At 34.2% G+C, this 17,660-nt stretch overlaps 1 protein-coding gene across 5 annotated transcripts in view; it reads right to left on the reverse strand.

Moving 5' to 3' along the window:
* The window catches only part of STAG2 (STAG2 cohesin complex component), a gene marked incomplete at its 5' end in the record, with an annotated part of 126,261 nt that overhangs the window by 68,383 nt on the left and 40,218 nt on the right, over positions 1–17,660 (reverse strand). For 4 of the 5 annotated variants that reach the window (XM_081043689.1, XM_081043690.1, XM_081043691.1 and 1 more), the window contains 4 exons: positions 434–530; positions 4,393–4,557; positions 7,974–8,052; positions 11,504–11,647. In XM_081043689.1, coding sequence (XP_080899815.1) covers positions 434–530; positions 4,393–4,557; positions 7,974–8,052; positions 11,504–11,547 — 385 coding nt within the window. The remainder of the gene's footprint in view (positions 1–433; positions 531–4,392; positions 4,558–7,973; positions 8,053–11,503; positions 11,648–17,660) is intronic. The other variant, XM_081043693.1, reaches the window with a different exon arrangement.

The following is a 17,660-nucleotide window of genomic DNA, read 5'->3' on the forward strand; positions in this document are numbered from 1 at the left end:
CACCAATACCTTATTTAACTTACTTATCTACTTACTTACTGTTATTCGTGGAACTTTTTAATTCCCTACACTTTAAAATTCCCTGCCATCTGAACCTGTATCTCTTCATTATCTTCCTCCTCCCTTCTTAATCCATTTCTTTGTTCCTAAAACCAGATGCTGAAAAGTGGGAAATAACATCTAATAAAAGTAATATAACAATTATAAATCGCCAAGTTTTTAGTTAACTTCACAATGAATACAACTGTCTCAACAGTTTCTCTCTCATTTTGCTCTTCGCTCATTTTTCCTTATACATTTTGTATGCTTATAATGCAACAATTCAATATCTTGGCATTATTTTCCATATGAAGTGCTAATGCTAATATATCTTTAGGTAAAACAAAACGAGACCATTTGAAAACATTCTGCTTCCAAAATAAATATATCTTACCTTTACAGCCTGAACACTGAATAAAAAAGTTGATGAGATCAAGAAGTGCTATGTCTCGGTCATGCTTGTATGACTCTATCCAATCATCTACCACCGACTACAGTAGAGGGGAAGAAAAACCATTAGCTTTGTCGAATGTTCTAAGAATTAAGTGTGATTAAAGTCATTAAAATTCAACATTAAGTGGTATCACATTACTTCAAATTAATATATACATACTTGTATACTAAGATTAAAGTTAAATTTTAACAATAGAATTGAATTCAGCACATTTATCACCAAATAAAAGCACAACTACTTTTTATTTCTTAGTGACATTAAAGATATCCTAGAAAATATTAAGACACACCCATACTTCTTTTTGACAAAAATACTGTACTAAGTAATACTTAAACATTAACACTGTAATGAATGAAATTAATTTTTTTAAAAGTGAATGCCAAGAATCATTAAAAGATATATTGTGGGGAAAAAGGGAATGGCTAGGTCAATGAGGAAATGCAGAACAAAATAATAATCTTCTCCTACAGTGAGCCCTAACAGTCTTGTATTAATAAGAAAGGCTAATTGAAGGCAAAATAAACATTAAAAAAAGGACAGAGAGTTCATAGGTCTGGAGACTAAACATTGTTGATGAGAATACTCTCCAAATTGATCTTCAGACGCAATGCAGTCCTCATCAGCTGGCTTCTTAGTAGAAAATGAAAAGTTGATCATGAAATGTTTATGGTGATGCAAGGGATCCAGAATAGTTAAAACAATCTTCAGAAAGAAAGAAGTTGGAGGAGTCACACTTTATGATTTCAAAATTTACTACAATAATCAAGACTGTAACTTAAGGACAGACATGTAAATCCATTGGAATAAAATTTGAGAGTCCAGAAATAAATCCTTACATTGAAGGTCATTTGATTTTTGACAAAGATGCCAAGACAAATTGATGGAGAAAGACTAGTCAACAGTGGTGCCGGGACAGCTGGCTACCTGTGTGCAAAAGAACCAAGCTGAACCCTACTGCACACCATATACAACACTGAACTCAAAATGGACCACAGATCTAAATTTAAGAACTAAAACCCTAAAACACAGAGGCAAACCTTCATAACTGTGCATTAGGCGATGCCTTCTTGGGTATTAGACCAAAAGCACAACAAGAGACAAACAAATAAATAAATTTGACTTACTCATAATTAAAATTTTTTGTTCTTCAAGGGACTCCCATCAAGGAAGTGAAAAGACAACCCACAGAATGGGAGACAGTATTTGCAAATCATATATCTGATAAGGGATTTGTGTCCAAAATATATAAAGAACTCTTACAATTCCATCATTTTAAAAAGGTAAACAACCCATCTAAAAATTTGAGTACATAAAAAGATGCTCAATGTAACTGCCCATCAAGGAAAATAGAAATCAAAACCACAGTAAGATACTACTTCACACCTACTATGATGGCTACAATCAAAAAGAAAGACAATAACAAATGTTGGCAAAGAGGTAGAGAAATGGAATGCTAAAACATGGCTGGTGAGAATGTCAACTGCTGCGCCTCTTTGGGAAAAGTGTGACAGCACCTCGAAAAATTAAATAGAGTTAACATATTGACCTTACAACTCAAATCCTAGGTGTATATTTTCCAAGGGAAATGAAAATATACGTCATCCAAACAAAAACTTGTACAAGAACGCTCTTAACAGCATGATTCACTCTTAATAACCAAAAAGTATAGAAATAAACCAAACATGCATCAAGGGATAGATAGATAGATGGATAAACAAAGTATGATTTATCCACGCAATGAAATATTATTTGGCAATAAAAAAGGGACAAGTTATAATACATGCCACAAGATGGGATCAACCTTGAAAACATTATGCTAAGTCAAAGAAACCACTCAAAAAGGACCACATATTGTATGATCTCATTTATATGACCTGTCCAGAATAGGTCAATTTATAGAAAGTAGGTTAGTGGTTACCTAGACCTGAGGCAGGTGAGGAGAAAGTGACTGCTAATGGGCAAGAGGTTTCTTTCTGGGGTATTGAAAAATACTCTAAAATTTGATAGTCCTGATAGCAGAACAACTCTAAATATACTTAAAAAAACACTAAATTTACACTTTAGAAGAATGAATGTTATGGTATGTGACATATATCTCAATATAGTAATTTTTTAGAAACAGGAAAGAACTAAAAAATAAAAGCAGTACTTTATTCCTTTGAGGACAGAAAAGGAAACCATGAAACAGATGAAAAATTTTTAACGAAATTTTTAAAATTAGGCTAAGTAAGAGCTAATATGAAGAACAAAAATCAGGAGGAAAGAATGTTTTGAGTTATATATGAATAAATATGAAAACTAGGTACAAAATAATGAATAAAATATGTACAATTAGATGTACAAAAATAAGTAATATGATTACACAATAAAGAAAAAGATAATATTATCTAAGAATTACCTGGCTCAGAGAGACTAGAGATATTCTAAAACTTGACTCAATTTCTAGATTTCAGTCCTTTTTTGTATTTTACAACAGCTTGTATGTGTTAGCCAACTCAATTTATGAAAGAAACATGTTTAAGATTATTCCCAAATATGATAAAGTAAATAAAGAGAATGCATTATGTTGACTATGAAAGTTTTAAAACACAACCCCAATTTGTTTAACATTGTTCCTCAATAAAAATGTGGGGGTCTATGTCCCCTTCTCCAGAACAGAGTGCAGTAGAAATGATGTTTTCCAAGATTAGGTCACAGAAGGCCATTCAAATTCTGCATTGGGTTCTTGGAGCACCAGAGAACCAGACACTCCTGCTCAGGATACCCTCTCCAAACCCAGAAGCCATGCTGTAAGAAGCACATGGAAGGACCATTTGCAGGTCATCCAGGTAACAGTTCCAGCTGATCCCAGCCTCCAAGTCATTCCAGACTAGATACCAAACATGAGTAAAGCAGCCTCCAGATGATTATGGTCCCCATTTATGTCACCTCCAGGCAGTCTCAGCGAAGGCCCCAGCCACCATGGATGGCAGCACAGATGAGCTATCCCTATTTAGTTCTGTCTGTATTTTAGGCCCACAGAACCATTAAGCATAATAAAATGTTGGGTTTTTTTATATCACTAAGTTTGGGGTGGTTTGTTATCCAGCAATAAATAACTGGAACAATTTATTTACAAAACCACACATATTTAGATAAATCCTTATTTATAAATAAGATTTGCCATTTCAGTTATTCATTAACAAAAAGCTTAAATGGCTAGTTCTCCCTAAACCATCCTTGTGTACCTTTTGTTGATTAAAGTTAATTCTATAAAGGAAAAAAACTATTCCTTATCGCTTTTATAAATAATTTTATTAAGCATGTTTATTCTGAGTATTGTGTTTATTCAATATTTAAAAACCATGGGTCTAACTTGCATCATAAAGCTAAATACTATCATCATAAAATAATGCAAAAGAAACAAAATTAGGATGATTTGACATGGATATATCTCTTTGTTTTACTCTTCTGCTAAAAAACAGAACAAGTAATAAAATTTGTAATAAACAACAGTAATCAAAATAATTCAATTCACTAAGGTGGACAGTGATTATATTAGATCACTCAACCAAGAATTCTACTGGGCAAAGGACTTATTTTAATGACAGCTATATAAATTCAGGGGAAATTGAAACCTCCTAGTCATGGTTTATTTACATCAGCGTGTTTTTAACCAAATAATTTATTGTATGCCATCAAAAGAAAATAATGCAGCAGAAAACGACTCAAGACACAGCTTAAAGGTCTCACATCTGAATAGACACATTCCTACTTTTCTGACTAGTTTGTTGCTTTTTTTCCTAATTAGCAGTGTTAGAAAATTTTTAAACACAATTAGAAAAATCAGGGATATATTTATATAACTCACTGAAGTTTAAAATGTACAAATAAAGTGGGAAGAACATGATAAACATTACCTGCATAGCACTCTTGCCCATTTTCACAACTTCAAACAACATCATGTTTTCCACTCCATTCTGTTGGTGATGACCATTCATTCGGTTTGGACCAGAAGGAGGTTTTCCTCCTCCATTTCCACCCTTGCCTTTTTCTCCTGGGCCCTTTTTGCCTTTTTTACAAGTCTGCAATAAAAACACAAGTTGTTTAAGTTATATCATTATCTCTGAGAGTTCAAAATAAAACTACACAAGCAGCTGATGGGGTGCATAATTACGCTTAAACCTAAAGGGGAGTGCCATGCACATCATATAAAATGATATGGTTGTGACAGCCTCTTTGTGGTATCAGTCTTTTCATTTCTACTGCCATGCACCTCAAGTGACACTGTAGTTAGGAGCACAGCCTCAGCAGACTGACCGACTGCACGGGGCCAAACTTCTACTCCTATTAGCTGAATGATGATCTTAAGCAAGTTACTCAAATTAACCACACTGTGCTTCAGAGAGAGTTCTAATTTGTAAAGAAAGAATAAAACTGTTTATGGGGTGGCCAGTTAGCTCAGTTGGTTAGAGTGTGTGCTCTTAACACAAGATTGCCGGTTCGATTCTCGCATGGGATGGTGGGCTGCCCCCGCCCCCAGCAACTAGATTAAAAATGTCAACTGGAGTTGGAGAGGAGTTGCGCCCTCCACAACCAGATTGAAGGACAACGACTTGACTTGGAATTGATGGGTCCTGGAAAAGAACACAGTTACCCAATAAAATTTTAAAAAACAAATATTTAAAGAATAAAACTGTGCCTACTTCATAGGGCTCCTTCTTTAGGGTGCAGACTGGAGTGGACAACCAGAATAACAAAACTCTTTATCAACCAAGTAAATCATACCTAGGTAAACATTTCAATTTGATGCATATTGTTAGTCCTCATAAATCATTGCAGTGCGCTGCCAAAGGAATTCTGAACAGCCCGAATAGGTGTGTCAACCTCATTCTTGTGCTGGGCCCTCCCTCCAACACTTATTTATCATGAAAATTCAATTAATGTGAACACTATTGAAATGAAGTCCCTTTATAAGCAAGTTGCCAATATTGGGGGTGGGGGCTTCATAAATAAGTGAAAAGGTTGCCGACATGCCTGAGTTATAAAATACCTCTCAGCTTTTATACCTTGTTATAGAAATACAAGTCATTCCCTAACTCGGAGTCATTTCTAAAATGCCAGAGTTGGACCAAAATCTTTACAGATAGAATAGATGGTATCTAAGATCTCTTTTAGACTTACACATTTCTATGATCTAGAACAAGGGTTGGCAAACTTTCTGTAAAGTACCAGATAGTAAATATTTAGGCTTTGTGGGCCACATAACTGGTCTGTCACATATTCTTTATTTTCACAACCTTTTAAAAATGTGAAAACAATTCTTAGCTCACAGGCAATAGAAAAACAGGTCATAGTTTGCAAACCCCTGATCTACAGCCAGGTCTACAAATTTAATTCTGACAGCCTGTATATTTCTATACTTTGTTCCACAAAGAGTCATTCCGCTTCCTTCAAGAGTCCAAAACCACCCAACTCTTAACAACTACTTCAAACCCCTTCCTAACAACAGAAAGATATTACTTGTTAATTTACATTATTTTGTTAATGAGATTCAGTCTTCGTGAACCTAAATTCCTAATTGGAGAATGAAAGGGTTCTGACCCCAGTAAAAGGAATTTCAGAGGTTAAGAGTGAAAGAAATGATCAACTACAAAGAATACACGAGAAAAGTATAAAATGTTAGGTTAATTAACATGGAGCTATATATTTGCAATTTATCTATCATATCCCTCAATATCCCGTTGGTATGAAAAACTAATTCAATTAAAATGGTTCAGTGGATATGCTGTGCTAGAAAAAAACAATGTGCAAGGAATGTTAATACAGGGAAGTACAAGAAATAAACATGCTAACCTGGGTTTAATCTTGTACAAGAAAAAAATCTCTAAAAAAAGATTATGAGGTAGTATACTACAGTGGATTTTTTAAAACGACCATCTTTCAACAGATGTGGGCTCAAATTCTTTAATCAATGAGTTCTCTGGACCTTAGTTTCCTATCCATAAAATAAGGAAGTTTTCTAATCCACAGGGTTGTTCAAAAATTAAATTAGATAACATGTAAAAGTATTAACTCAGTACATGGCACATACATAGTATAGTGTCAAACAATGGTTGCTCTTATTATTATAATAAATCCCTGATCTGATCCCTAACACCTCACTCACAGCAGTGATTATATAAAGTTAACTAAAGTACAGCACAAAAACTTTGGGGAGTCCTCTATGCAGATGACACTGTGAGTCTTGTCCCAACATGTAAATTAAACCAAAGTCAAAAGTAGAGTTTCAGTTTTTGCAAGACGATTGCAGAAAAAAAGAAAGAAAAATGGTTCTCTAATGAATAACAATATACTACCCACTAGAACTGTGGTTGTCTTGGGATAGCCATGAGTTAACATTTTTATTCATTCACACTTTTTCTCTCTCTTAGCAAAACTACTTTTTAAGGGACTAAGAAACCATATGAAATTATGAAACAAATGAATTATGTGCACTCTAGAAAAGTATTCTATGAACTAATTAAATAAATTATGTTCCATACATAAAATGGGACGCTGTGACACCATTAAAAATTATGGACAAGAAAAATTCACTGATAGTAAAACTGCTGACAACATACGAGTTTTTAAAAAAATTAAACAGTTTCCATGGTGTGATGTACATTTAAGTAAAATTCTATGTTCATGTTTATGTACAAAAGTATGTTCATCAAATTGTTTAAAGAATAAATTACCTGTGGGTGATAGGTTTATGGGAAATTTTTGCTTTGTTCATCGTACATTTCCATATCTAGACTTTTAAAAGTAAGTGTGTCATGAGAAAACACAAACCCAAAATTCATCTTGGGAAAGACAATGCTGAACAAAAACAAGTGACATTTTGTCCAATGTATTTACATACAACCACAAAGTCAAATGTCCTTTCCAAAACAGCAAAATGATTTAACCATTCGCCAAGTTATCCAGAGCTCTCAGGGTACCCACTCATACTCTAAACTTGCATTCTATTGACTTAAAACTTCACTTTATTCGTGTTTGTCCTTGACATTACTTATAAAGAGTAAAACTATTGTTCGTTGTAACCCACTAGATATAAACTGGTTGTAGGTTATATTTTTAGGGTGCTCTAGAATAAGAAATTTTATTTACTGCTTTGCTTGATATTTGACTACTCATGTGTAAATAAAAATAAAACCAACAGAATACCACCTTTTACTTAGCATACTGTCCTTTACAAAATAAACTACTAGAAACAACAGTGTATTATTAACTTCAACTGTACTGTAATGAAGATAATCAAAAGATATTTAATCTAGAAGCCAAGGAAACCACATGTGTTCAGAAGGCTTACCATACCAATCAGAAAAAAAAAGGCATTTTTAAAAGACAACAACATCTGAGATATAACTAAAACAACTCTGTAAGTATGTATCTGATCTGCATGTATGTATATGAAGAACTTTAAGAATCAAAATAAAGCCACATATTCTGTACATACTTTTCCTTTGCCTTGCTTTTGGTTTTTTCCTTCGATGTCTTCAAAATCTGTGTCAGAAGAAAAATGTGTTTCTGACTCCCTGTAACAGAAAGATAAGCGATTATTTAAAACAGTCCTTAGAAATGTAGATGGTGTTTCTAATTTTGCCATATTTTCTAAAATAAAGGTTTGGTTAACTCATTACAAAACTCCATATTAGCATTAAATGTAATTAAGATGATTTTCCAAATCATACCATCGCATATTACCAAACATAAAATTGCATAACCAACTACAAAAACAATAACCTAAAACACAAATGTTGACTTTTTTTTTATTTTGTTAATTATTAACCAAAGCATAAAAATGAAGCCAATATCTCTCAAAATTTTAACTCCAGGAACTATGGTGTTCTGTTGTAATGGCTGGTTTTATTTTCTGATTCATAGACCCTGGTGCTCAGGGAAAACTGTATTTTAACACTAGGTAGGTATTGGGTGGATTTTATTAGTGGATTTTAGCAATACTAAAGATCCTGTCCTCTCCTACCTTACTCAAAAAATATTTCTAAATCTAGGTGTAACTATAGAAAACATGTATTTCTGAAAGGATATGTATAAAACATACATTTTTACAAACTAAATCATTTGAAATACAGTAGGGAAGTATGTTAATTAATCAAATCCTTTATAAAGTAAAGAGGTGGTGAGCTATAGTCAGGAGAACTGGTTCTAGTACTAAGAAACTATGTGATCTTGGATAAGTGACAACCTTTCAATCTTGTTATCTATAAACAATGTATAATATATGCAGGAAAGAATGAAATCTCTACAGTCTTTTCAATCTCCATGATATAAATCTACAGTCCTAAGAATTGCGCCTCATTTTGCAGTAGGAGGAGTGCTTTGTATAATCTGGATTTTCTCACACATAAGGAAGCAGACTAATTTAAATACATATGTGTGATGCTTCCTACATATGTTAACATAGGTCCATCTATCTAAATAGTAGTAACATACCCACATTTAAATGCTTTAAGGCAAGGCATACCAGGTATTTGGGTCACAGTGGATTTTATAATTGAGCCACACCCATAAAAGATAAACATTTTACCACTTTAACATGTAAATCTAGTACCAGATTTCCTTAAAAATATATGATCAAACTGAAAAGCTATATTTCTAAAGCTAGTTCTTTTTAACTAGGTTTCTTCTATTTCCACGTTTATTGCTACAACAACCAGCTGTCCAGAGGCTGTAATGGTTAAGATGGGGGGGGGGTGTTACTATTTGCGGCACTTACCTACAATGTAATTTAAACAATGCATTGAAGACAGTGGCAATTCTAACTATGTACTATAATGCTGTGTGGAAAAGGCCTGTAATAAATACCATTTCCCAGCATTAATGCACCAAAAACTGAATGACTACTATAATATTAATGCTGAAACTCATTCCTGTTATCGTTTTACTTAAGCAGATTGCTGTTATCAATATTCTTCTCACATGCCTATATGGCCTTGCAATAACAAAACAAAACAAAACAAAAACACTGAAGGGCCGGCCCGGTGCCTCAGGTGGTTGGAGCGCCATGCTCTTAGCACCAAGATAGCAGGTTCGATTCCCACATGGGACAATGAGCTGCGCCCTCTACAGCCAAAGATTGTGAACAACAGCTCTCCCTGAAGCTCCTGAAGCTGGGCTGCGGTAAGCAGCCGTGGGCTACCATGTATCGCCCGGTGGCCAGAGTGAGCTGCCGTGAGTAGCCAACTGCCTCAGCTGGGGGGAGTGCAAGGCTCATAATATCAGCATGGGCCAGGGAGCTGTGTCCTACACAACTATCCTGAGAAACAATGGCTTGAATCGGAGTGGCAAAGCAGTAGGGGTGGAAACTGAAAATGTTTTAAATATCTTGGTGTATAATACTTCCTTCTTCCCAAGGCATTTGTGGGACACCAGCTCTATTAGCTCAGTAACTGAGTTAAGTCTGCAAACAACTATTTGCAATATTCCAATAGTCACAGAGTAATCAAAGGCTTGATTACAGCCTTAATCCTCATCTTCAGGATATCCCAACTAAATGAATGACCCACTAGAGGTTTGATAACTGAGAAGACCTTGGAAGCTGGAGTAATCAGTATAGGAGTCTAAAATATCCTGAACCAGAGAAGAAACATGTTGGAGTCTTTCTTTCTCTAATGCTTTCCTCTGCTTTTAAGATCAAACAACAACAAAAATCTTTCCTAGGTGAAACAGTTTATGGAGCATACTGGCTTAACCTTTGAGTGGCTTGAAATGTCAAGAGTCATCTATCACATGATTGAATCTTCCACTCCCTTCTCTTTACCCTGCCCCCAGCTTAAACACCCAATCAAATGCTATCTATTCTACTTCCACAAACCAACTCTCTCTCATCCATTATTATATTTCATGCCCTAATTACCTAAGATAGTCTAACGGTCAATGGTCTAGTTTCTAGCTTATAATATAAAGCTTTTTAATAGTCTCTAAACTTAATATATTTAAGAAATTTCCCAAGATAATTTTACAATAGTCAAACCAAAATTAATTTTTTTCTCAGACTATCCTATATCCTCCCTCAAACAAACAAAACCAAGAAAATTTCCTCAAGAATCTTAAAATAGAGTCAATATACACTGGGATTAAAATCATTAAAAATCATACTTTGAAATACTGGTGATATCCCAGTAGATCCTGTCTCCACTGAAAATAGTTATTTTTTATACACCATCAAAAGCAGACACTGGCTTCCATTATGGACAAAGTATCTATGGGCTGTTTTCAAAAATTTTTAGCAACCTGATCTTTGTTTTCATGTCTTACAAAGACCTATCTAGCACACATAGTATTTTGTATGTGTGTGTCAAATACAGGGATCCACAAGCAATTTAAAGGTTCACTTTTCACTGAGGCACCTTGTGAAACTGGAACTTAGTATGAAAACGGTTACATGTAGTAGCTCAAATTCTTCCCAACATCACCAAAGAGTAATTACAATAAAAGTTGAATAAGGAGCACAGGTCGCTTTTAAGATGAGGGTAAAGAAAATACTCTGAAGTCACTTTATGGATCGATAAGCATGTACTTTGTTTCTGCAAAAATATAGAGAGCATGTCCTATCCTCCTAGACTTGTTTTTGATTTTATAATAGAAAGTTGACATTCCATCCTAAATACTACTGTATGGTATATATTCCTTACTAATGCGAAGGTTTAACTTTTTAAGAATTTCATGACACTCGCTCCAAATAGCTGCTATTTGTAAAACCAACTGTGGACTCAACTGCACAGCAAAAATAATAAATTATGTAGTATCTAAATTAAAAAGTAAATTTAAAACAGTACAAAAAAGCATGAAATAATTACTGTCACAGAGCCTAATGAGCATTAAGATGAACTGTTTTAAAGTATACATACTATCCTGTATTCTATGTATTAGATCTTCTCAAGCAGAAGTAATTTTAACTGAAGTTCATACATTTCCTATTTTGTGGAAAAAACAAGTATTTAAAAATCATTGTAGTATACTTACTGTAGTAGATTAAAATCAGTTGGTATTTCTGGAGCTGCTATCATTTCTTTATCATCTTCTGAAACGCCCCAATGTCAGAAATATATTCATATATTTATGTGGGTAAAACGATGGTTTGCTTCTTTCTTCTAAGACAGACAATTCCTTTAAGGGGGGGAATGGCATATTTATTATAAACACACCAAAAATATTCGGAAAGGTAGCTATACTCAAAAACTAAATTCCCTTGTGCCTGCTAATGTGTTTCGGTAAATAAAGATTTTTTTTTTCCCTCGCATCTGACTGTTCTAGATATGGATCTGTTACAACTATTGTAGTTCCACAATAGTAACCACAGACACAAAGAAAGAAGCGTGTATCACAGACAATTATTTTACAAATTTGTTGATTCTCTAGCCTGGCTTTTAAAAACATTACCTTAACTAGGAACATGAGATGACGTGACTCTTTTATTGGTCCTGAAATCCTTATTACAAGTTTAAGCCATAATACATGATGTCTAAAAATTCTATATAACTCTTTGCTGACTGACTATGTACAGCACAATTAAAAGGAGCTAATAAAAAAATCTAAGATAGAATTTTAAAACACTTTAAAAACAGGTTCTTCTACCATAGAAGAAACATACAGTCCAAAACCTGGCTTACTGTTAGCTTTGATCCATTCCCTATTCCTTCAAGGAACTTACAATCAATTTAAATACCAATAATATCATATGAACAACAGCTTTATGCCATTTGTGACTAGAGTAAATGTAAATTTGGTCATAGGAAGGGTATTACTTCCACTTATGAAGGTCAAAGATGCAGTTCCTAAATGAGAGAATGACCTAAGAGCAAATGACAAGTCTAAAAAATGACAAGTCAAAAAAGAGAAAATAGGCTGGGTCTGAAGTTCTTAATTTTGTGTGTAACTTTCTTTTTATAATTATCTTATGTTTTTCTTTTATTTTTAAGTAAAACTAGTACCTAGTGTGCACCTAAAGAAAAAGCAGGTAAGACTAAACATGTCCAATTAATAAATGTTCAAATATCACAAACTGATTAACTTCTAACGATCTCTTCCAACAGAGCAGACGTTATAACAAGAAACTGATAATTGAGTTTTTGCATTAACTCTAAATCTGTAAAAACCATAAATGGCTAGTCAAAACAGCATTTCCTAGCTCACTCTAATTAACCTACTATTAAAAGCAAAATAGGAGGTAATAGAAACAATAAATAATCTACAAATTAAGACCTGTATAATCAAGGGCTGTCTATACCACCACTGAGTTTTGTTTTTCTTTTTTTTCTGAAGAATACTCATATTGTAAAATCTTGACTTAGATATGACTGTTGTATGGTCTTCTCCTTACACTAAAATCATGGTCGCAGGATCATTCCCCTCTAAGACCACTAACTGTTAATCTGGTTTTATTCTTAGTGTAACCTAAGTAGTGCACCAGAATTCTGAGGCTTGCCATCACATGTAGGACACACCCTAGCCTCCTAAAAATCCCAACTTATTTTTAAAAGGAAATTACCTTTTTTTTTTTTTTTTTTTTAAGAAAACACTCTTTTTTAAAAGGTGCTTGAGAGGTATAGAGCAAATGAAGTTCTAACCAGCATGTCAGGTCGTCTAGATGGCAAGGTGGAGATAAATGCTTGCTTTGTCTTATCTGCCCCTCACTCACTCTGTGTGTGTATATTTTATAAAACCAAAGTTGCTGTATTCCTTTTTAAGCAGACTTTAAAGACAGTTCATAAATATAGTCTCTCAAGGGACAAAAAGAATGTATCAGCTCCAAAAAGGACAAAGCACTAAATAAAATAAATATTGTGCGATACACTACATGCTTCTACTTAGCATAAAATTAATTTCTAGTGTACAAGAAATACTGCCAGGTCAAATTATTTTGCTCAGTATAGGGCTATAGTAACATGTATTTGATAATCAGAAAACAAAGCAGACACAAAAGAAAAATGTAATTTATAAACATGAGTCTCCCAGACAAGGTACCTATATTTTAAAAAGAAATACCGTCTGACAGATTTAGTAAAATTATTAAATTGGCCAACTCTCTATCCCAGCAAAATACTTCTTTTAAAAGTTTTCTAAATATTAAAAATCCATCCAACCAATTAAAAACATCTACCATGCGCCAAATGCAGCGCAGGGCACTGGGAATATAGTGGTGAAAAGGAGAGAACAATGATTCTTGCTCTTATGGAACCACCTGTAACAATAAATGTAAAAATTTCTTTCTACAAGAAGGCACCTACCTCTACGACCACCTAATATTATTAAACATAAGAATACTAAATTCCATGTATCCAAATTTTTACCATTTTAATCCTTCTCTAAATAACCAATTTGCCACCAAAACAGTTCATAGGTCAAAAATTCCATATATTTAAAGTTGCTTTGTAATTTAAGTGGGTGGGAGCAGTGGGTAAGTTAGCATTGTTTTTTCGTTGCTTTTTAAGAATGTAAACTTTACTTGCTGGAAGAGCTAAGAATTTTCCCTTTTTATTTTAAATGGCTACAGTTGCATATAAATATGATTTGCTTCCCCCAAAGACTTACATTTAAAAAATTCACAGATGGAAGGAGAACTGACTTTGTGTGGAACACATAATGCAATATATAGATGATGTATTATAGAATTGTACACTTGAAACCTATGTAGTTTGTTAACCATTGTCACCCCAATAATTTTTAAGGTCTTTAAATGTAAATACCATTTGACTTAACTTGGGAAATCCAAAACTTTAGTGAAGAATATATAATGCTCAATAAAAATATGAATTTAATAAACTCACCACACCATTTCTGGCCTACTGTAGGTTATTAACTTTTTAAAAAAAATATGCTCAAAGATCACAAGGTGGAGCTCTCACCTAGTGTCAAGAAAAAGCTTTAGAGATTTTTATCACATGTACCAATTCTCTACAACTACTATAAAAGAGTTAACATTCCAACAGCTTTGGTGAACAAAAAGCATAGAATTGAAATTTGCTTTAACTCTCAATCACTATTTTCCTTCTGGGAAAAATACATCCAATAACTAGCTTCTGCTTCTACTTACTGAAAACTAAGCGAACACATCTGTATATACGTTGAATAACATCCTTAGGCTCAAGCATATAGTGTACAGCCATTATAGGTTTGTTAAATAGATTCGTCTATAATTATTGGATTAAAAAGTAACAGGTCATTATAGATTAATTCTATGTTAAATTCAAGTAAACACTCATAGGCACTGCTTTTGATATAAATAGAGATCTAAAAGCTGAAACTTGATTACCATAACTATTCAAGTTATCTATAACAAATATATTTATAGTCTGTTACTCAAAGTTTAGACTCCAAGTTAAATTAATTCAGTAACAAAAAACTTTTTTCTTCCAATGCTTAAAATCTGTTGGACACCTATTTCTGTAGGATATAAACACAAACATATAAAAATTGTACAATTATGCTTGTATCTTTAATTCCCAGTGACTTGCCACATTCACTAAAATTACGTCCACAGAAAAAGTAAAAAACAACCTGTTTTTCTTTGATAATCTAAAAATCTTAAATTTTTACTTTTTCATAAAATAACTTTTAAAGATCTTTTCATTCAAACCAAGTGGTCTCAAAATAGAAAATAAAACTACAAAATACAGCCATCACTAAACAAGGTCCCTAAGAAACCACATATTATTGAGGAGTGGGGGGAGCACTTAAAAAGTAGCTGGTGTATTACTTTTTTCCCTAAAAATGAAGAAATATTCAACTACTGAAAGCCAGTGAATTCAGCACATACACCACATGCCACCCCCTTAACACTGGCTCCCAAAAGGGTCACACCCTTCAATCTATAAGGATCACGTCTAGGAAATGTATATACCCTTGTGAAATGCCACCATTATTATAACAGGCACTTAAAAATAGGAATTACCTAAATGTCCGGCCATGGATTCATTTATGGTACAAAAATTTAATTAATATAACATTCATACACTGAAACTACTTATGATGACTGTGTAGCAACATGGGTAGTTTAATACATTAAAAGACCGATATTAGGATGCGATATTAACCAAAAAAAAAAAAAAGAAGCAAAGGAAAACAGTTAACATATCAGGGTGGTGAAAATGTGGGTGGTTTTTGAACTGAAAAATTACAAAAGTATCTCTGCTGCTAAAGCCTGATTTATTCATATCTCGGGTCCCTAAACTCATAAAGTTGAGCATCTATTAAAAAAACTGAGTTCTATCATAAAATTACATTTATTATGCTCACCTACTCGATATTAGCAGGGAACAGAAACTTTCTTTCAAATATTAAAACAAGACCCAAAGGTATGTTGCTTTTATTGGCCTATCTACTTTCTTAGGAGATAGCAGACAGAAGTCTGTCATTTAGGTTGAGACTGTGAATGTTAAAAGGTAGGCTAGTTCCTCATCAAAACAGGCAAGTTACTATCGTTCCTTATGTCAAATGATACATGGCACCTTTGAGTACGTAAGGCAAGAAATGAAAAGCTCACCAAACATATACATGATGTATATACCTCCCTTCAAAAGAAAATGGAAATCTACTGCCCCTTTATTAATAACCTTTTTAAAAGATTTCTCCTTGCTCAAAAAGATAATTTTCCTCCCTCTGTGTATCTCCCCAATGTCTGCTATGGTCTACTCTGAGTAAATGACAAGGTGAAAAGAATGACAAATCAAGCAATGATAAGGTACACTCAGTCCAGTAACAAAATTTTAACCTGAAAGTTTCTTAATAGTATATACTCACATATATCATTTGCAAGTATATTTTCTCCAAGATCCTAGATGAGTCCTAAAGAATTTCTTTTTTTATTATAAGTTTCTTTCTTTTTTTAACAAAAAACCTTTTATTTATTTTTTAAGTGTGTTTTTCCAGGACCCATCAGCTCCTAGTCAAGTAGTTGTTCCAATCTAGTTGTGGAGGGCGCAGCTCACAGTGGCCCCTGCAGGGATCAAACTGGCAACCCTGGTGTTACATACATTGTGCTCTAACCAACTGAGCTAACCAGCCGCCCCTTATTATATTAGATTCAAGTGCATAACGTTATAATTCATTATATGTATACGCTACAAAATGATCACCCCAGAAAGTCTAGTTACCATCCATCACCATACAGCTGACCTCCCAACCCTTTCACACACTAAAGAAACAGTACTACCTGCTGCAATGCAGGAATAGGTACTCTGGAGAATGACTAGAAAAAATCTGCATACATAAGATAATTAATGACTCCACTTACATTTCCTAATTAACTGTAGGTTAGATCAAATCATCTGCCCTTACAAACGAAAAATAATATATAAAAGGAAGGGAGGAGGCCAAAAGTAAAAGGACTTCCTAAAATAACTGAGTATACAAATTGAATACACCTAATGCCACAACACTTCAAAAACAACTTTTACTTTGAGGAAGAGGGGCAAGAACAAGCTGGGACACAGTCTACACAGATAGGGCATCACTGTATACTGCCAGAAACTAAAGCCAGACAGAACAGGAAACATCCACCTGTTCTATTGAAAGTGCTCAGCAACCTTCCTAATTTCCTTGTCAACCCAAATTCCCTAAAACCTGCCCAATGTGACTCAAATCCTAAGCACAATTAGGATCACCCGGCCCAACCTTCATACTCAGCTTGCCCCAGTTCTTGACCATGAGTTCTGATTTCTGTAAAAATCTAGCATGCCACTTACGAGCTTTGCAACAAATTAAGTACTGCCAGTTTGTTTGTTTTTATTTCAGATGAGGATGGAGTTAAGAAAAAGCTTCTCCCTAACTCCTGCAGACTAGATCCACTACTCTATCTCCCTGTACTAGGTTGTACCCTGTGACTAAGTCATCAAAGGATCAATTCCCTGCCTTATTCTTGCTGCAATGCGTCTACTCAATCCCATCCTAGAAACTGGAATCCTACCCCTAAACCCACTCTCAAACCATCTCCCCGTGTCTCTCCAGTTATCCTAATCTGAATGCCACATCTACCATATCCTCTCTTCTGCCACGCTGGCACTAGCTGTTGCTAGACACTGGGTACCCATTATACCTGAAGGACAGATATTGGATGCATACGTATCAGCCATCTAATTCCAAGTTTGCTAATTCCTCAGTGTGCCCTAACAAGCTGCCGTTG

Source organism: Rhinolophus hipposideros, assembly GCF_964194185.1.
Source record: "Rhinolophus hipposideros genome assembly, chromosome: X".
Taxonomy (NCBI): Eukaryota; Metazoa; Chordata; class Mammalia; order Chiroptera; family Rhinolophidae; genus Rhinolophus; species Rhinolophus hipposideros.